Source organism: Grammomys surdaster, unplaced genomic scaffold (genome assembly GCF_004785775.1).
Source record: "Grammomys surdaster isolate TR1022 unplaced genomic scaffold, NIH_TR_1.0 125834, whole genome shotgun sequence".
Taxonomy (NCBI): domain Eukaryota; kingdom Metazoa; phylum Chordata; class Mammalia; order Rodentia; family Muridae; genus Grammomys; species Grammomys surdaster.
In genome coordinates, this window is record NW_021620662.1 from 3,209,780 (window position 1) to 3,231,815 (window position 22,036).

At 41.3% G+C, this 22,036-nt stretch overlaps 1 protein-coding gene across 1 annotated transcript in view; it reads right to left on the minus strand.

Moving 5' to 3' along the window:
• The window catches only part of Dchs2 (dachsous cadherin-related 2), a 203,670-nt gene that overhangs the window by 87,485 nt on the left and 94,149 nt on the right, over positions 1-22,036 (minus strand). Inside the window, exons 2-3 of the mRNA XM_028789503.1 lie at positions 17,267-17,458; positions 4,293-4,524 (exon numbers count right to left, since the gene is read on the minus strand). Coding sequence (XP_028645336.1) covers positions 4,293-4,524; positions 17,267-17,458 — 424 coding nt within the window. The remainder of the gene's footprint in view (positions 1-4,292; positions 4,525-17,266; positions 17,459-22,036) is intronic.

Here is a 22,036-nt window from a genome sequence, read left to right on the forward strand (position 1 = left end):
GTGTGTGTGTGTGTGTGTGTGTGTGTGTGTGTGTGTGTGTGTGTGTGTTTAGATCAGAGTTCTACATTGTAAGTTTTCCTCTGTAGCTCTCCACCTTAGTTTTTGAGATAATGTCTCACTGAGTCACCAGCTAGCAAGCTCCCAGGAGCCTCCCCTTTGCATATGTAGCCCCATATAATTTTATAGACGCTGAATTTTGCAATTAAGATGCTCTTGAAAAATAATTAGGTAAATAAGATGAAATCACAGCTATTTGGTGGCTGTTTTATGCTACTATGACAAGTACTTCAAAACAGAGACTGCTGGTTGTGATGCCACTTGGCAGCTAGGAAAATCATATGCAGGAGGATTATCACAAGTTGGAGGCTTGCAAGGATTTCACATTGGGTCAGCAAGATTGGCTTGCCCGGTAAGGGTGTTTGCAGCCAAACATGAAAACCTGAGTTCATCACATAGTGAAAGGAAAGAGTTGTGTTTTGAAACTGCTCCCTGACCTCCACATGTGGATATAGACAAACACACACACACTCACACACACTGTAAAAACAGTGTTAAGCAGAATAAAACATATCTACATGTAACTTATAAATAGAATGAAATACAGGAAAGGAGAACTATTAATAAATCTACTTCCTGTATTTCTTCCCCTTGAAACTCAAATCAGAGCAGCCTGCTTCTTGCCCACATCAAAGCAAACCAGTGGGCTGAGAATGAGAGCAGCGGAGGCTCCAGTCAGAACCTCTCGCCTCGTGTCTGAATGCAGTCTACAAAAAATGTTCTCTGAATGAGCAACAAACATAGAAAACCAGGAACAGGACAGGAAGATAAAACCACAAGAGAAGACAGCCACGACACTGACACATCCACTTCCAGTTTCCTTCCAAATAGTTCTTTTCCCAGAAGAGCACAGTAAGTTTTCAAGACATGTGTGTTGGTTGTGGCACAGAGATTGAAGAGTGATCTCTTCCTTTAGAAAACACGAATCTCCAACACAAATTCTGTAAGCTTTCAAATAGCATGCCTGGGACAAATAAAAAAAAAAAAATCCATCCAAATAAAGAGTGAATGAGACAAAAGCAAGAAAGTGGTGTCCTGAAGAGGCAAGTGAGCATTTTGAGGGCCAGTGATCATCTAAGCTGACTCACCAAGTCTCAGCATTTTTAGTATATGACTACACTATCTTCCAAGCTATGTAAAAATTCAAGCCCCAAAGGGATAATAATTATCAGGAGTACTGAAATTGAAAAAAAATTGTAAACAGAAAGGTCTCATCCTTGAAAGGAAATTAATAAAGCCAAGGACAAAACTAAGAGAGAAATCTGAAGTGTCCACACTGGTTGAAAGTCAAGAAAAAGAAAAAAAGTAGGAGAAAGGGACGGGGTTTCTGGCCATGCCACGTCACAGAGAGGATTTCAAACCAAGTTTTGTTTCTTATTACTAACAGAATTCCCAGGCAAATCCTTGGGAGGTTGCAGTAATAATTCAAATCACTTTCCAAATATTTTGTTGTCATTTATTCATTTGTTTCACAAATATTTACTGATAGAGTATCTCAGGATTTTTTTTTAATTGCTACTGGCTTTGGTAGAAGTGGGCTTTCCGGTAAAAGAAAAGTTACTAAAACACAACAACTCCATAACAGGATAACCATATTTTAGTACTTCACCTTCTCTCTCTTGAGAACGTCTGTTGGTAGAGCATGTGATATGGCCATACAAAGAGTCCACAAAGTCTGAAATAGAACATCCACTTCTGGGTATATGTCCAATGAAAATAAAATCAGTATACCAAGAAGACACTTGCCCTGTTCTTTGCATTGTGGCATTATCCATAATGGTCAGAATCTGGAATGGACTAAAGTGCCCATCAGTGCATGGCTGAGGAAAATGCCATGCATGTACACCAGGCTACGTAGCCTTCCAGTTCTATCACTTATGTTAACATAAATATCCTGGAAAATACGGTGCTAAGTGAAAAGAGCCAAACACAAAAATACCAACACTGATCTCACTTTTATGTGGACATCAAAAGAAAAAGTTAATTTGACAGAAGCTGAGAACAGAATGGAATTCGCCAGGGACTAAGACAGAGGGAAACAGGATGATCTAACTATCTATTGTACAAGATAGTAACTATAACTAATACTAATGTTTAGACCTGGTTGATTTAAAGCAGATCTTAATTAGGCTGACTACATAGGACTAGAAGTATTTGGGGTTAAAAACGAGGCCATATTTCATAATGGATATAGGCATCGATAGACTACTGGTATTCTGAAAATATACATTGGCTTCTTGGTTTCACCTTTTGAACTTCTGGAACACAGTGGTACAGGTTGGAACTGCCCGCTCCCTGAATAACTTTTTCCCACAACTAGCAGTGACACTGTTCCATTCTCTAAAGGTTAAAACAAAACATTACCAGCCCTCCTGGATCATTCACAGTTTGTGATTAAGTACAACCAAATTCCAAATGCTGTTTGCCTGACAAATGTCTTCCACCCAAACGCACAACCATCAAACCTGCCAACAACAGTAACCCAAGGCTGCTTCCATTACAAATTTGGTCTTTGCTTTAAGAAAAAAAATCGCTCTGATGTGTCCCAAGATAATGACCCACATAAAGCACTCTCCATGATTAGTAATGGCATTTGCTACATAGAGGGTGCCAGGAAGAGAGTCACAGGGATATCCATGGCCCACAGGGACAGAAAATTCTCCTGTGAACAGAATGCCTAATAGCTCATTCTTCAAGCTCTTCCGGGGGATCTGGGATGGTGAATGTGATGTCTTTTCAAAACAATCCACTAAATGCTTTTAGATCCCGTCTTCTGATTATGGCTGACCTATATATTTTTGGCAATGTTACTGCCCTATGGGCCTGACTATGACAGGCAGTTAAGGTTCTCAGTTAAGATGAATTTTGAAAAAGCCTAGATAAGCAGACTAATTTCCTACAAAGTATGTTCCTCTGATCTTAAAAATGTTAAGGGGACCATGTCAGTGAATTATTTTGAGCAAGGGAAATTTCACCTTCTACAGACCATGGGGCAAACAACTCATCCCCAGATGTTGTGTTACATGCCAGAGTAGGCATACCTTTCAAGCAGGAAGGGTGACTATGTACTGAGGCTGGGTGGAAAGGCAAACTAAGTACACTGTGTGTCCATGCAAACAATGACTGGCTTGCCATACCTGTGGTCATCACAAATAAGATAATGTACAATGTCTAGGTTGGATGAGAATGTCGTCCTGAAGGATAACTAGCTTGTATATACATATAACACAATATTAAAGTAAAAATGTATTCAGACCACTTCTCAGATCTGGTAAAGAAGTGAAAAAGACACCAAAACATTGTCTGGGCTTATAGCCTCATTTTAAAGCCAGAATATCTTCAATTGTCTCCAATGTTACTTGAAATCTTATATCTTCTAATCAAATATTACTTTACTTTGATGACAACAAACATAAGAAAAAAATAAGTGCTGGGCAATGGTAGCGCACACCTTTAATCCCAGCACTTCAATCCCAGGGAGGCAGAGGCAGGCGGATTTCTGAGTTCGAGGCCAGCCTGGTCTACAGAGTGAGTTCTAAGACAGCCAGGGCTACACAGAGAGGCCCTGTATCGAAAAAAAAAACAAAAAACAAAAAAAGAAAGAAAGAAAGAAAGAAAGAAAGAAAGAAAGAAAGAAAGAAAGAGAAAAAGTAAGTAATGACTGAAATACTTAAATTTCTAAAAAATTTAGATCACTGGGCTCCTTGTCAAATAAATAGTTACTGTGTTTGGGAAATAAAATGAACTTTAGCCATTATTTCAGAAACAAGGAAAGAAAGAGCAACAGGGTTAAAGAAACACCAGTGCTGGTGCAAAGAATGGCATATACCGAGTGCTCCAGCATTGGCCTCTCAGTCAGTGAAGTGGGGCTAAGTCACCCATAGATAAGATGCTCAAATAGACAGAGGGACATAAATCCTTGCAAAATGGGCACACTTGGCTGTTTCTGCTTAGTCTTCATGATAACCTTCCCACACTAGATGACTGGCAGTACTATGAAACTGGGGTCTTTAAAGATCCTGGGTTCTTGGTGAGCAGAGATGAGACTTATCCAGGTCTTGGCTAACAAAGCACCAGCCCATTTCAACACACAGTGGTGCCCTCTGGATGGTCGAACCTTGCCACACTCCTACTGTTGACAAAACATCACTATTTCTAAGCTTTCTAATCTGGGCTGTTAAATAGTTAAGAAGAAGTTTACCAGCAGAGGGCAAGGCTATCCCTAGATCACATACCTGTAGTGGAGTCAATGGTGAAGAGAGACGACTGATCTCCTGGGATGAGTTCATAAGCCACTGTTCCATATATTCCAGAATCTCTGTCACTGGCAAGAACCTTGATGATCTCAGTTCCTGGTGGGGTCTGTCCACTGATGCTTGTCACATAGGTCGATGGATTGAAGACAGGGTAATTATCATTCACGTCATCCACTTCCACCCGGACGAAAGCTTGGGCACTAAGTCCACCCTGTGAGATGAATGAAAGTGAATACAACTGGACTTCTGTGGACACAGGAATCCAATATAATTAACAATAATCCCAAAACAGACTTTGAAACAACAGAGTATAGTGTGGTACGGTATGGTGCCTGGGGGGAGGGCAAAGGGATGCTACTAAAATAAAATTACTAATAATGACCCTAAAACAGACTTCTGAAGAAACAGAACACATATATTCATATAAATCTGTCTTGGTTTGTTCTTGAGTTATGATCTCCTATCCATTATTATAGTAAGAAAATCTCATTAGGAAATGATTTGAGGAAGGGAAGCTATGGAAGAGACCTACACTTGTGTTATCTAGCAAAACAATGCTTCATAAGCAGGTGAAAATCTAGTACAAAGACCCCGAAGCAGTAGCATAGTACCCTGAGCTGGTCTGTTCAGACACAGAAGGAAGGCAAGGGCCTGGTGCTGGAGGATAGAGCTGGCTATGGAAATCACTGGGGTCACAGGAGGATGAGGGCTCTTCACCATCACAGTAGGGAGCATTGGGGAGTCTTGGGGGGTTCCCATGTTTGGAATAGACAGTGGGCTTAGTAAGAAAAGGGACAGCAAAGCAATTTGTCCTGCAGCAATGTGGTCTTATTGGACCCAACGGAACTTATGTCAAGTTCCTGAGGGCAAAGAGAGGATTGAAATTAGCCTATAATATCTGTGCCCCTGGGTGACCTGACTAGCCAACAACAGCTAGTAACCATTTCCACCCTAGACACTTTATTTGTTTGAGCATGGTATTCTTGAGTTACAGAACACAGAGAAATCAAGGTGCTCTTTGGCTTAAGGTTTCTTTCATGCTGGCTATCTTTCACAGTGCTGAAAGGCACTGTTCCCACTACCAGCAGAGAGAAGTGATCATCAGTCTACTGAGAAGTGAGCCATGTGAAGGACAGCAACAACCAGTCTGAAAAGATGTGCTCCTTGATGCAGTGATGGCATGAATGTTACGGGAGATAACTAACCACCTTCTGAGTGCACTTTATGGGATGCACCACAACTTGAAACCCATACCTGGCACCATTACTGGGGCCAGGAACCAGTGGTTAGATCATCTATAGGTTCTAGGGGAGAAACCTCTATCTACTATTACTTTGCTAAATTAGCATATCATTAAATTGACTCCTGATGACTTATTTTTACTGACTCCTGATGACTTATTGCAACTAAACCTCAGCAGAGAAGCTTCTTTTGCAGAAGATGGGGATTAAGAAAAGCCACATTGGTTGAGCTGTAGAAAATCAGAGACTTCGGAATGCTTGCCTCTACTCTAAACGCATCTCTATCACACCTCTCCCCCAAGGGTCAGAAATCACTGTAGAAGAGTAGACAGAAAGATTATCTAAAGAGCCAGAGACCATGGATGACTCCAACAAAGTGATGTTTTACAGACACAACCAAGCAGTTAGACATAAGAATTCACAGAGCATGTGATGGTATACACGAAACAATGTAAGCTTAATCCAGACAAAATTCCAGCAGAGAGAGGGGAAGTGAACATGAAACTCCACCCCTAGCCACGGAGCTATGAGTAATTGATAGTTGCTGGGAGAAGAAAAGTCCGTATTCCTAAAGGTGCAGGCCCTGGGAGTTTGACAATACTCCCAGCTAAAGGCTACATACCAAGGGTATATGGGCAGAACAAAAATGTACTTAATGGTTTTGGAGTTTGGTTTCTAAGAAGACACAAAGTTGTGTGGATAGGAAAGGTAGAGGAAGGGGTGGGTCTGGGAGGCATTGGGGTAAATATGTTCAAGATATATTATACAAAACTCTCAAAGAAATGATAAAGGTGGTATCTTCCCTCTGAGGCCTCATGGTTTGGAAATTCTGAGATTTCCTGGTTTCAGAAAGGTTAAACAGTGCATAAAGCAGCGGGAGGTGCGTCTCAGACTGTTTACTTCATGTTGGCTCCATCTAAAACCAAAGGGGAAGGAACAAATAAAATCGAGGGAAATCATCTCCTTGGATTTTCTCTGTTTTGAAGGAAAACATCTGTTCTTGCTTCCCGACACCATTTTCCATTTCTATCTGGCACATTTTGAGACTTTCAGATCTGACAAAAGTCCTTGGAAAGTCACAGCAGTGTAGGGGAGGAGGACAGTTCACTTGTGTGCCCCCCACCCCCAGCTCCTTTTCTTCTCTTAGCTGCCTTTCTCAGCTATGGAGGAAGGCATCAAAAAGAATGAAAAAGGAAGGACAGCTAAGAAGGCTTGGAAAGAGAAATGGGCTATGCAGCTGCTTGGAACACATGTGGAGGGGGCAGCCTGAGAAAGGCATTTCTGATAACTTAATCATGAATCTAGAAACAGCTCTTACTGCTGTCCGCTGTATACCATCCTTTGGGAATTAAAGGGGATTGAGAAATCCGTGGTTAGATATAATGTGATTTTCCATGTTCTGAGTTGAATGAAGCACCAGACTTCTACCAGTTATTGTTTAGAACGGGAGAAACAAAATAACTGGTTAGGATCATAATGAAAGTAATATGCATTAAGCCACCTGTCTGTGTGCTGATTCAGAAGGGCCTCCATCACTAGGATAACCTAAAGGAGTTCTGAGAGAGGTCTGGAGATGGGACTGCTACGCAAACAGACTGTAAGCATGTATGAAACAGACTGTAAGCATACACTTGCCATCTGCCATAGAGCCTATTGGGACTCCAGTGGCCTGGCTTCTTGTTTTTGTTTTCCCTGTTTTTTCTCCTAATATATTTGTCCTCAAGCTTGAGCAGCTCGGTAAGTTAAAAGAAGGACTGAGAAAGCAGGTAAGCAAAATAATGAAAAGAGAAAAGACAAGAAGAAGAAAATAACACAGCACCAGAAAACCCTCTATAACAGAAGTCTTGATTCATTGAGGAGCCTAATAATGAAATCCTGTGAAAACAATCAAGTGTTGGCTGGACAACAGAAGGCTTAAGCATACTGTCAAAAAACAAGGCATCTTCTGGAGGCAGAGTATGAGCTGTCAGTGTCTCATGTGTATAAACTCAGTGAGCACCTGCTGAATTCATCAGATGGGGAATTTCCTCATATCATAACCAACTATGAATGCTTTTGATGTATTTCACACATATTTCTTCTCCTTAGGTTGTTACAATCTCACTTTTTCTGGTTCCCATTTCTTTCTTCCTACTTCAATAAGAAACTAAGATACAGAGATGCCCAGGGACCAGCTCAGAGTATAGAAGTCTGTAGATCCATGAATATGAAGTTCATGTATCAGTCTTCCATAGCTTTTTCTGTCTTGGAGTGAAGTTACAACCGGATGGCTGCAGTCATGCCGAGCTCTGGGCCTGCATTCACTCTTGCTGAATCACATAACTCTCTTTGGAAGGAGCATGTTGGGAAATCAGCATCCCACAGGACAGAGCAGGAGGAGAACTAATCTAAGCAGTTAGTTCACTTCCCAAGACTCTGTAACAGCCTGTTTTCCAGCTCACGGAGACATCTCAATGCCAGTCAGAAGAGACTCTGAAACGTCCACTCTGAAGAGTGTCTCTAGATTCCTGGCAATTAGATATTGTATTGTCTTGAGCTTCAAAGTTGAAGGATAACTGTTTACACAGCAGCATGTACCTACTACCATAATCTCTGTATTAGCATTTCTCAATTTTACCTCTGCCTTGAACAAATAACTCATGGACTTACTTTAATTTTGATCATTTCACTTGTAAGGTTATTGAAAGAAACACCTGAGCAATCTACCTGAATGCCAGCCCCTTCAAGTTACAACGGAATTCAAATCCTTTACAAAAAAAAAAGTACAAGTCCTTTAAAAAAGCTCTAAGCTTGAAATCATCTACTATTGACTTAGAAAGCTACCAGTGCCAATTAGCACATATGGAAATTTTTCTTTCACTCTTTCTACTTTGGGAATTCTCTATTTTCTTTTCTTTGTGCTCTTGCATCCTGTGACTGTTAAATAGTAGAGTATTAATATCTGTCCTTCACAACTCTTACCTCTACTGAGCTGTGGTTTACTTAGTGAGCTAAGACAGAGCATTCCAGCCTAGATTTCATGCACAAACATGAAGAGTAATGAGTTCCTATCTTACTAAGGAAAGATCAGTACACTGGGTATCACCAAAGCCAAGCAAGGCAACATTTAAAGAATATTTTCAGAATAACTGGGAGATTGAATAAAATAGAAATAAATAGATTGAGAACCCAGGATATGGTACAGTTGTTCTGATAAAATCAACTTTCTGAGAGAGGTAGGAAGGAGAAAATGAAGAAAGTTGAAAAATGAAGTAGAAAGAGCTAGTTCAAATCTGTTTGCTATAGAATAGAGGGAAAAGAAAATGACTAAGAGGATATAAAAATTAAAAGGAGTTTGGTTCCAAAGGGAGAGGTTGCCATTATGTCATGTTTGCTGTAGGAGTAATCCAATAGAAATTGAGAAATTCAGCTATACAGGAAGAAAGACCACTACAGGGGTCTACTATGCTAGAGCAGGCTAGATGCATGACCCTGAGGCTCAGAGAGATTCACCTCTGATGCAAACAGTGTGATTCCTTAACACAAAAGCAGGCAAAGAGCACACGCTGATAACCAGGTAAGGGAAGAAACTGAATGGCTGGAAGAGAGAAGATTCCTCTCAAATACCGTTGTTGTTACTGTTGTGGTGGTTATTGTTATTGTTGCTGCTGCTGCTGTTGTTGTTTTTAAAACAGAAAAAGCAGAGTTCAGGTAAAATCTCTTTTACCAAAGAAATTGCAGGGAAGGGAATTTGCACTGGAGTGACTAATTATATGTAATACTTCAGTGATCTTACCAGGGAAGGAATTCCTGTCTGCATTGGAACCACTGAGCTAAGTGACAAGGGAGATAAAAGTGCTTATCAGAAGGTAATGTGCTTGGAATCAAGATTTCAGAGAAAGTGATGATCCTTGCAAATGAGAAATCAAAGAAGGAGGAGGCTAGTGTTGAGTGGCTCTGCCGAAATCTCAAAAACCTGGTAAGAAACATTGGTTGATAGAATTCAGATGCTGAAAGTCCTTCAAATGACCACATGTTTAAGGCTTAGTCCCCAGGGTGGTGCTGTTTGGAGGTGCTGGAGATCATTAGATTGTGGCGGGCTTGTGAAGGTCCTTAGGTAACTGAAGATGTGGTTTTTTAAAGGGTATTGTAGGATACTGGTTTATTTCTCTTTGTTTTCTCTAACATGAGGTAATGTTCCACTATGTGACTTTGCCATGGGTTTTTGATCTTTCATAAGTCCAAAGAATAGGGCCCCTCTAGCAGACTGAAACTTTCTAACTGTGAGCCACAATAAAATTTTTCTTTTTAAAAGCTAATCATCTTTAGTGTTTTGCTGTAGTGATGGATAGCTGACTAACAAAGTGGTGCACATGAAGAATATGAGATATGAGTGGAACCAAGTACAAAAGTGTTAAGTGATTGGGAGTTTAAAACAGCATGGAACAAACAGAGGTCTCTGACTATATTCTTCTTTTATTGGATATTTTATGTATTTACGTTTCAAATGTTATCCCCTTCCCTTGTTTCCCCTCTGGAACCCCCCTCTCCTATCCCCACTCCCCCTACTTCTATAAGGATACTCCCACTCCCACTCACCCACTCCCACCTCACTACCCTGGCATTCCCCTACACTGGGGAATTGAGTCTTCACAAGACCAAGGTCTTCTCCTATTGATGCAAGACAATGCCATATTTTCTACATATGTGACTGGAGCCATAGGTCCTTCCATGTGTACTCTTTATTTGCTAGTTTAGTCCCTGAAATCCCTGGAGGGGTTTCATTGGTTAATATTGTTGTTCTTCCAATGGCATTGCAAAAGCTCCTTTAGTCCTTTCTCTAACTCCTCCACTGGAGACCCCATGCTCAGTTCAATGGTTGGCTGCAAGCATTCACCACTGCATTTGTCAGGCTCTGGCAGTGCCTCTCAGGAGACAGCTATAATAGGCTTCTGTGAGCAAGCACTTCTTGGCATCCACAATAGTGTCTTGGTTTGGTGTCTGTATATGGGATGGATCCCCAGGTGGGGCAGTCTCTAGATGGCCTTTCCTTCAGTCTCTGCTCCCTACTTTGTCCTTGTATTTCCTTTAGACAGGAGCCCTTCTGGGTTAAGAATTTGGAGATGAGCGGATGGCCCCATCCCCCAAATGGGGGCCTTGCCTAACCTCTGGATATGGTCTCTACAGGTTCTCCACCCTTTATTGGGCTACATTTTTGAAGCAGGAACTCCAAGATTGAGTTGGTTTTAATGGAGAAAGAAATATATACAACTTAGAAATTGTGGTGGTTTGAATGGGCCCCCATAGGCTTGGATACTTGGTCTTCGGTTGATGGAACTCTTTGAGAAAAATCAGAAAGTGTGTCCTTGTTGGAAGAAGTATGTCACTAGTGTTGAGCTTTGAGGTTTTAAGAGCTTATACTATTCCCAGTTAGCTCTCTGGCCCTGACACTTGTGGATGAAGATGTGAGATCTGAGCTGCTGATCCAGCGCCATGCTTGTTAGCCTGTTCCCAATACTCTCTGCAGTGATGATCATGGACTCTAACCCTATCAAACCAAGAGCCCAAATTAAATGCTCTTTTTCTATAAATTGTCTTGGTCCTAGTATTTTATCGCCATAGAATAACTAATAGAGCAGTAACTAAGACAGAAAGGCAGCCATCTAGCCATCTTCAGACTACAATTACTGCATTTCTTAGCCTTACCGAGTAGGAAGGATCAGTATTCCCCAGTCTCCAGTCTGCATTTTCCATCATAGGGAGAAGATAAAAGAACAACCAGAGACCTATTGGAGTTTGTGAAGAATTTGCTGAGTGACGATAAATGAGTTTGAAGAGAGATGTGGAAAATGGGATATTGATTCAAGTTAAAAGTTGAACTGAACAGGTTGGGTGAGAAGGAGGGTAATGGCCATGGGGAAGCTTAATCTTTCAGAGATGAAAATGAAGAAGAATGACGTTAAGACATGTCAGACGCAATCCTTGTAATATATGAATGAATGGCTGGAAGGACATTTTAGGTTGGCCCAATCACCTTAGCTGGCACACTGTGTAAGGGCACAGTCCTCAGATAAATTGAGCAGTAATCAATGAAACAGAAGACTAGAATAAGAAGCTGAGTATGGGGCTAGAGAAGTGATCCAGTGGTCTCTGAGGCCACTTGCACTCACATGCATACACAGACACAGACACAGAATATAGATAGATAGGTAGATAGATAGATAGAGAGAGAGAGAGAGAGAGAGAGAGAGAGAGAGAGAGAGGCTATATATATAGTCATATATATACATATATATATACATATACATATATATATACATATATATGTATATATATACATATATATATACATACCACCTGCAAATATATATGTATATATATACACACACATACACACACACACACACACATATATATATATACACACACACATATATGTGTATATATACATTTAAATAGATCTTAAAATGACAAATAATTGAACACATTTAGACAACAGGATAATGTAGGCCAGTAGAACATAAACAAATACTCCTTTTATTCAGAAAGCTTGTGTTTGGGATTCCACCTGCATTATATACACCATGGATCCCAACTCGAATAGTCAGCTCTTATCATGAAGACACAGGGTGGTGAGGAGCTAAGCCAATTACTCTCTAGAGTGTTGTCTGTCAAAATCCTTCCTTAAGCCTCAAAGTGGGAGATGGAGTAGAAATCTTTTTATTTTCCAGATGTACATTTCAGCTATAGAATTCAGGATGCAGCAAACGTGCAGAGAGAATGATAAACACGTGCCAGAAACTGAGGGCTTTGTCTATGAAAATGTATCAGAGAAAGGAATACAAAGCTTAGACAGAAGGATGGGATAATTAAATTGTGGAGCTAAATTGTAGACACTAACTTGAATGCCAATCCAATTAAGTGGTTCCATTATATAATTTCATAGCATCCTCCGTGTGTGAGATAAATAGCAGGCACTCCGACGGCAGCAGAAAGAGGATATCTTAGATGTGGTGTCAGCAGAGAAGGAGAAGCGACTGCACTAAGACTATATTGGCAGTCATCACAGAGATGAATGGAGCAGGAGTGGAGATGCACAGAACATCTAGGGCGCTTCCTAAGAAAAATTATTCTATCAATAGATAAAATCCTCTTAGGAACCACCTGCAAATGGATTCTTGGCAATTTTCTACCAAGGACACGCAGGTCATTTATTACAAAGTGAAAGACTCCAAGAGAAAACTACAAATTGTCAGAATGATTCTCAATAGCTGAGGGACATGTGCCAAGGCTGTTTATTGTTTAAATAAACTCATTATGGCCGGAATTACCATTAGCTTGAACCTAAGATATTTTACCTGACTTAATTATCCTGTGAGTGCAGTCTAGATTGTTTTTAGGGGCTACCTATTTAGTCACTGACAATTTTTATCTCCATCGTTACCAACCTTTTTGATGACCTGGTTCAGAGCATTTTATGCTGCTGTCAACACTGTGCTGAGTGTGAAAGATGTAGCGCTCACCCTGTTGGAACCCAGTGCTTCTCTATCACAGGACTTCATAAACATTGTGCAGTAACACAGGCTAACCTGACATATTCACATGTGTATATCTGCTCACACACACGTATATATGTATGTAATATGTGCACATGGACACTCAGGCAGATGCTCACATACTGCACTGATAATGCTGAGGACTGGGGTGATCCAAGGCTTTCCCTGATGTTCTGATATGTGGAGAAGAAACTCAGTTCCTTGTCTGAAGCCAGGAACCTGCTTGGAAATTCCAGTAATAGCCAGGTGCCCTGGGAGATTCTCCCTGAGGCCCTGATGTGTAGAGAAGGAACACAGTTCCTCTTCTAAAGAAAGAATGTACTTGGCAGGACTGCTAAAGGCCTGTAGATGCTCCGTGGAGTATCTGCTCAGATCCTGGGAACACACCTGTTCCCATCAGTCCCAAGGCTGCTCTGTGCTAGGTCCTTGATGCCCTTGAGATTCCTTATTCCCTGTGCTGCATTCTTTGATTAGCTACACACTGGCTTCTCCCATTGTGTGACAGCTTCTGATGACTACATCCCATCTTGCCTCTGGAAATCGTATAGGAGATCGTGTACTTCTTAATAAGCTTGCTTACATGAGCCATCAGCTTGTACAAGATCTTCTGATCCCAAACAGTCCTATCTTCTTTATATTCTCATCTCCTGTCCTTCCTGCTTTGGACTTTATCATTGGAAAAGGAAAGGCTAGTCCAAATGAAGCAGTGTTGCTTGTTGTCTATACACACTGAAGCTTGTATGAGGAATGTTATAGACAGTTTCAGCCTTAAGCTGGGTCAAATTAGGAAGCTGTTAGAAGCCTAATAGCTCTAATGAGCTACTTCCAACCATGAGAAGATAAAGAGACTTAGAGGGCAAGAACTCTGTCCTATGACTTTGCCAAGATGAAATGTGTCCTGAGACTACGGACTGGTTCTTTTAGAGGATGAATAATTAAATGACAAAGACACTTGTTTATGTCGTGAACTCAACATCTACAAAATCAGAAAAGATATCTGGAATGAAGTTGAGCTTTGTGGCTGGGCAGTGGTGGCGCACGCCTTTAATCCCAGCACATGGGAGGCAGAGGCAGGCGGATTTCTGAGTTTGAGGCCAGCCTGGTCTATAGAGTGAGTTCCAGGACAGCCAGGGCTATATAGAGAAACCCTGTCTCGAAAAAACAAAACAAAAGTTGAACTTTGTAATCAAGCTGTGATGCATGATGTGCCCTAGGCTGTGGTGATGGTTCAAGGGAACGGACACCCAGTGACCTTTGATGGGGTGGATGCATTTCTCGGTGAGGGCGATTCTATCTCTACACAGATGTCTCGTTTTTTTTCTGGCCATCAAAGCCTAAGAGGAAATCAAATTAACCTTGAAAGTCAGAGTGGCCACTAGATGGGCACCTGGGAGACACAAGAAACTCTTTTCTGGTGATTTCCATGACAGTACAACAACATGTATACTTTGAGCCAGAATACACTCACATGGAGCAAGCTATTTACCCAGAGGACTGGGCTCATATATAGATGGGGCTAACAAATGTCTGTCACTATGCTTCAGCACTTTCAATACGTATGGGAGCCACTGGAAGCACATGTTCAGACAACCACCATGTTTCCAGATGTAGTTTCTCCTCTGAGAAAGAAAGCAGCAACTAGTAGGTAAAGACAGGTTACAACTTAACTCTCAATCTGTCACCCGGTGTTCTGGCAGTCCTGACTCAGAGCCATGGGCTACAAATCTTGTATGGAAAGGGAAAGGCCCTAGAGGCTGTCTTCTGTAGTATCAGATCCTTCTTCGAATGAGTAATGAATGTGGGACAGCCAAAATCTCCTAGGTCAGAGAAGAAAAGAGAGAGCCTAGGCAGAAGTGGGGGAAGGAGAAAGAGAAAGAAGTGGCCAACGTTGACAAGTAGCAAGCAAGACAAATGGTTAGGGAACAACACCCTGAAGTCCACTCCTGGAGGGGACCAACATGATGGTCTCAAAGGATGGGATCTTTAAACACATGCTCACCCATTCAAGGAAAGGGAAGGTGAAGACGGCTCTGAGCAGCAAGAGCCACGAAACCTGACTTTCACTTGAGATGGTAGTAAAGATAAGTACATTTTAATTACAAAAATAACGGCATATTTTTATAAAGTAAAATAAGTAAAGCACAGGAAGAGCTTATTTGTATGATCTCATTTACATGGGAAATATAAAAATTAGTTCATAACGTAAGGGAAGGATGCTGTTTACAAAAGGTTGAGAGTCATGAGAGGGATGGGGAGGTGATGCGACAAGGCTTATCACTGGGGTACAAGTTAGAGTCAGGCAGAAGATGGTACCTCTGGCGTGCTTTACACAGAGGAGTAGCTATAGATAATGCTATCTAGCACATATTTCATAAAGCCATAAGAAATGTTTGAGGAGGTAAGCATAGTCAATCTGGTTTTTTAAATATACAATGTATAAAAGCATTAAAATATTTAATGTTACCTCATTAGTATGCTATTTTTATAATTTATGTTTCAGATGTTAAAATACACTTAGTTTGAAAGAGTATTTGTAGGACTATTTGTAATACCCTAAAATAGACCATCCATTGTAGAACATATAAAACTATGACTTATTCACTATGTACAACAAATCCATAAGAATGAGGGAATTAGTCACATGCAACAGTATAAAGGATGTTCCCAAGTAATGCTCAGCAAAGAACATGGAAACACATGTATGCTTCCATTCAGTGGAAGTTAAAAAGCCAGCTTACTGTTAGACGTCGGTAGTGTTAACTGCAGAAGAGTCATGAAAGAGATTGTTAGTTTGTCTGCTTCCTGGAATGTGCCTACATTTCAAATATCCACTGAGTCACACATTTGTGATTTATGTATTGTTCTAGATCTGTTTTATCTGGCAGCTTAGGAGGTTTTATTTTTATATTGTTTATTTGCTTTCTTGCTTGCTTGCTTTTTGCATAGGAAAAAAATCAAAGTTTCTTCCAGTATGCAAAGCTCTGTCAATGTGTACTTCAAAAATGATCACTTGGGTTGGAGAGATGACTCAGCTGTTAGGAGCACTGGCCAACCTTCAAAGGATCAACATTTGTATCCCAGCCCCCACATGGCAGCTCACAACCATCTGTAAATACATAGAGTTTTAGGGGGACCCAATGCCCTATGTTCTTTTCTGGTCTCTGGAGGCTAAGACATGTACAAGGTACACAGACATACATGCAGGCAGAAAAACCACACACATAAAATGAAATAAAAAGAAGTTTAAAAAACTATAAGGTCAGCACTGTCTTGAATCTATCAAACATATAGGATCAAGATTTTATATGCAAAACAGGAAATAAACATCAGTCACCTTTAGGATCAGTTAGAGCATCAAATGACCAATTCTAAAAACTGGAGAGGGAGAAGGAGGGAGGGGGGAAGGGAAAGGGGGAGGGGGAGGGAGGGGGAGGAGGGAGGGAGAGGGGGTGGAAGTGGGAGAGGGAGAGGGAGAGGGAGGGAAGGAGGGAAGGAGAGATTGTCTTCCCCTTCCCGTTTGAATTATTTTTCAGGGTAATAAATGGCTGACATAATAACATTAGAGCTGAAGTGGCTCATATAGTAAATGCAAAAGGAATAACAGACTTAGGGAAAAGCCATTCTGCTGACACGATAGGAAATACAAGGCACTAAAGAAACCTGAAACCACTCACAGGCTCCTGTGCTGAATGCCAGTGCACAGGGAGTAGTGAAGATAAAAGAGAAAATTAAAACAATCCAAAGAATGCAATCAACCACATTCGCCATGTGGAAAATATACGGGACAAGTGACCTGATGTTAAAAATGCCATAGGAAGGGAAAGACCAAGGTGGGAACTTGGGGGTTATATAAATCAAATTAATGTGTGGTTTCCCTTAAAAGTGAATCCAAACATACCAATTATTAAAAGATATAATTAGATCATCCAGAGCCTTTAGCATAGCGTGGATATTAGATACCATCAAAGATTGATCCATCATGTATGGTAGCTATGCCTCATTTAAAGTCATTATCCATTAGAAATATTTATTGATGATAAAATAGCACTTGGTCTTAGAGGGAAGTGGTGGTAAGGTGGAACGTGGTGAGCTAACAGTCAGCAGGCACGGCCATGCTTCCACGTGCTCACTGCGGCTCTCTTTGGAGGGTGTTTGACGTTAGGGCCGAAAGGCTTACCCCATCCTTAGCTTTTACCAGCAGATCAAAGGTGCCCGGATCCCTTTCCCTGTCTACATCTTGGGACACACAGATGCGGCCATCCTGAGGGTCGATCTGGAATGCTGGAGGGGCTTCATAGCTTTGGAATCCATCATAAAGAGAATACTCGACTAAGCCGTAGAGCCCTGCATCTGCGTCCGAGGCTTTTACCTGTAAGACAGGAGGGAGGTTAGTGAAACTCTACACATACCACCAGTACATTAGCTTAGCATGAATTATGATGCTTTGCACAGCCGAGTGGATCCCAAGGTTGCTCAGAAAGCAGAGCTTAGGATTAGCTCTCTCCTCTCCTGTTCTTCTGCCTGACAAGTCTTGGGCCTTTTTCCTTCTCCAATGGAGATCTCTCCTTTTCACATTCTTGGCCCACTCTAATTAAAAGGTCAAGGTCTCAGGGTCCAGCTCCACACAATCTTACTTCCTTTCACTATATCTGAGTGATCTTGTCTAAGCGCAAGGATTTATAAACATTCATATGGCTACAAAAACCTACAAGACATCTGCTGTTTCCCTTAATGTGCTAACCCAGTCTGGGAGCAGCAACATGAACACACAAAAGAAGGTAGGGGTGTGATTTCTAGAAAACCAATGTCAATTTAAAATCCAACTTAGAGTTGTTGGCCAGGTTTCTACCTGGAAGGGATGTCCCGATCAGAGCCCTGAATAACTGTGCTAATAGGTACTAGCTAGCTATGCACCTCTTGTCCAGGGTGCACACAGGGATGAAATGCCAGCTACCCTTTTCTCGTTAAAGCAGGTGCATGGACATATGGCTGTGCCTGCTCAGGGAAAGTGTGCTTGTTCTTATTCCATACATGATAATTTTGTTGGCAGTCTGTGGTCAGTCCACCTAGACCTACACAAACATTTTATTTTTAACTAACTATATTACACATACCATAGACACTCCTTATGCAAGGGGATGAAGGCCAAACCAACCCCACAGTGAGTGCCTGAAACCACTCAATGCCAAATGTTAAACTCTTTTCTATATGCGCATGATAGTGATCATGCAGTGCAATAAGGAATTAACAATAATAACCAATAACCAAGTAGAGAAGATGTACTATGGTCAAGGGGATGATTTATTGCCCTTCATAGGAGGGAAACTATCAAGATTCCATTACAAATACTAAGAATAACCGTTAAAAATTTGTATTTATTTCTAGAATTTTCCATTAACATTTTCAGACCAGCTGACCAGAGATAAGTAAAATTACAGAAAAGGAAACTACAGATAAATTGAGAGAGGCTTTGGGTAATGAGACACACAACAGACTATATAAAATGTCAAACTCCTAAACCTGCAGGCTCATGATTAATTCCTTTGATTTTTTTTAACCCAGTTAACAGCAACAGTAAGCATCTAAACAGCATTTACTATAAAAGAGGCATTTTTCATCAGTGTAAGTGAGCCCTTGATCCCTTGATTGCCACATTTTCCAAATGATGCTACACACACACACACCCTAACAGGTTCAACAACCAGTTCTCCACCTGCCTACCCTTTACAACATGCTGTCTTGAGTATGTGGCGTTGGGGGTGTTTGAGTAGCATACTTTAGTGTTTTTCAAAGGAATCCATCTGCCATCTTAATTAAAACTCAGAGAACAGGCTCCATGACAACGGGCTACCTGACCCTCTTCCTCTTTCTTTGTGTCCTTTGCATCTATCTTCACATCATCTGTCTCTCACTTTCTGGCAAAATCATTCATCTTCTGCAACCAGCTAACACATTTCTAAGTTGTACTTTTCACTAGCTGGATGGAACCTGAAAACCCACAAAGTTCCCGGCTACAAAGGACTCATATCCAAACCCATTCTGTCTGTTCCATGCTGATGGCTTGTAATAACTGAGTAACCTCTGGTTCCCAAAGACAACAAATACATCCTCTAGGGCCATGTGGTCTTCTCGATAATTTTGGCTGCATTAGAATACAAATGTAACAAGCGGAATTCTAAACTTCATCGTCAGCCTTTAATAGTGTGTATGGCCAAGTATTTTGGCTCATATGAAAACATGGTCCCTGTTCCCACTTTATGGCTTTTTCTCATGGGGACTTCTGGCAGAGAAAATTTTAAGGGATCCAAAGTTAGAAAGAGTACAAGACTCATTTTGTGTTAATGGTTCAGAATCTGAGCTCAGAACCATAAAATGAGAGTGTGCACTCTCTGCTCTCCACTACACCCCTAGAAATACTTACCTGCTGTTCTTGCAATATAATCAACCTCCTGGTAATGGATCTTGGTTGCCTAGAACTACCTTAGAATTTTTATGGGGCTTGCAATGCCCAGTACCCATTGACTGATGGGACGAAGGGGTAGACAATTTGAAAAACAGAAAATGCAAGCTGCTTCCTCAACACCTTAGGAAAAAACCCTGATAAGTTAAGAAGCAAGACGACAATGCCTCCCTGGAGACCACCACTGATATCAAAGCAGAGAAGTGCTAGTGCTAACACAATCTGGAGTCTGAGCAGAAAGTTTAGAAGACATGGGAGGGAGGACAGCATCTCTGGATTTCTCCTGGAGCTGAGCCCAGCATACCCAAGCTCCTCCTTGACCCTCCATGACAACTCACTCACTCTTTCACACTCAAAGTTGATGGGTTTAAATTCATTCTAACTCATAACTATTCTCATTGAATTTGATTTTCCACAGATATCATCGGGGCATTAAGGAACTTACAAATTATGAGCACCCTTTTCCTGTGATTAGCTTCCTGGGAGCTAGAGAATTCTTATCAGCCTCTTCATATTAATGTTGCATAAGGATTCCTCCCTAAGAACAAGTCCTCCAAACAAGAGAACATGGCCCTTGTGGGGTTTGGCTGAAAAGTGTCTTGAAAGCAGAAACTTCCCGTAAGTCCAAACACGCATTCATACATGCAACTGAAGGCAGACACGACTTTTATCGTTCACTTCACCCTCATCTTCCAATCCAGCCATCGTGCTTGCGAAGACCACATGGTTTTAAAGGGTGTATCTGTTTGGAAGTCTAGGTTTTTTTTGAGATCGTTAGCAGCTGTAAGAAATGGACCTGTCTGCATGCTTCATACCAAGAAAGCCCCCTTCTGTGTGAGAAAGTCTTCTCCTCAACATCAGTGGCCAGCCTCGCAATAAATCACATTTCTAGCCATTCACATTAGCAAAAGATGGAGAGTGACATCCTTGTTGTTACTAATATTCTTTACCTGCTGATTTAGATGGGTGACTTTTTTTTTTTTTTTTAGAAAAACCCCAGAGTCCCTTACTAAGAGGTAAGGAATCAGAGAAAACCTTTAGATAACAACTTTAGGTGAAATTTAAAACTAAACAATTCATCTAATTTTTCCTCTACAACCTACAAAATTGCTTCCATGGGCATATAGCAGGTCTTTTGGAAGAAACCAAGATCTGACATTACACGTGCATCCACAGAACTTCAAACAGAAAAGAAAAAGGAATCACAAAACAAATGATTACATTTGAAGCACTTAGCTATCTACTGATCCCACATCTAAGCCAAGATAGTAATCTCTCAGCAGAAGTTAGATCCAAGGTTGAGGACCACAGTGACGCACGCATGTCACTCTCTGAACACAGTTTTGGCAGGTTCGCTAACAGTGAAGGCTGCCTTGCCAAGTCTTTAAAAGCAATGTTATGGGTTTCCTCCCTTATGTTCTGAAGCATCCATCAGCCACAGCTAATCATTTCACCTCACTGAAAGACATCCCTTACAGTCTGGCATGCTCTCTCCTCCCTGACGCCCCTCAGTTACCCTGCTGGTTCTGTGGTCTTTTCCAGGTCTTTGGATGCTGAGGCAAATGCTTACATATTGAAACTACTTCTCTTTTCAGTTCATATTAACTACTTAGAATGCTGATCTCAAAAAGATACGTTAGTGTCCTCATCCCATAGGACCCTGTAAAATTGCATTATAGGATCAAAGAGCCACCTTATATGGCAAAACGGAGTTGATTTAAAGATTTTGGGAAGTGACATTTATCCTTGGGAGTGAACCTTAAATTCAGTGACAACTGTCCTGTGATAGGCAGACGCTGACCTCAGACAGAAGAGGGACTGGTGGTATGATGCCAGAGGCAGAGGCTAAGGTCATGTGGCTACAAACAAGAAAGCAGCAACAGCACCAGACAGTGGAGACAAAGAAAGGACTCTTCATACATCCCTTGGAGGAGCAAGGCCCTTCAGAGCTGGGGTTTGCCATCACTGGAAATGTGAGAAACAATTATTTTTGTTGTTTCAAGCCATCAAATGATGATGATGTGCAACAGCACGTTCCGGAAGCTAACATGCTCCCGGAAGCTGACTCACTCCCGAGTGACCTTCCCAGAATCACTTCTCCTCAGACACTGTAGTACAGATTCTGATTTGTTTGTTGATAACACTGTCTCTTCCCTGCTCGGATTTAAGCCCAGTGGCATGTGTGACATTTACCTTGCTTCTTGCTCCATCTTTGGACACCACAACACTGGTTCCCTATTCACACAGAGAGAAACCATAAATCCATCTTGCATGAAAAAGATGAATCAAATGTTGGCTATAAGATATAAGCACGGGGTCAGCCAGATGGGTTAGTGGATAAAATACCTTGATAACAAGCCTGAACAACTGAATTTGAGCCCCAGAACCCACATGGTTGAAGTAAGGAGAGAGCAACCTTGGCATGAGTTCATGCACACACACACACACACACACACACACACACACACACACACACACACACACACA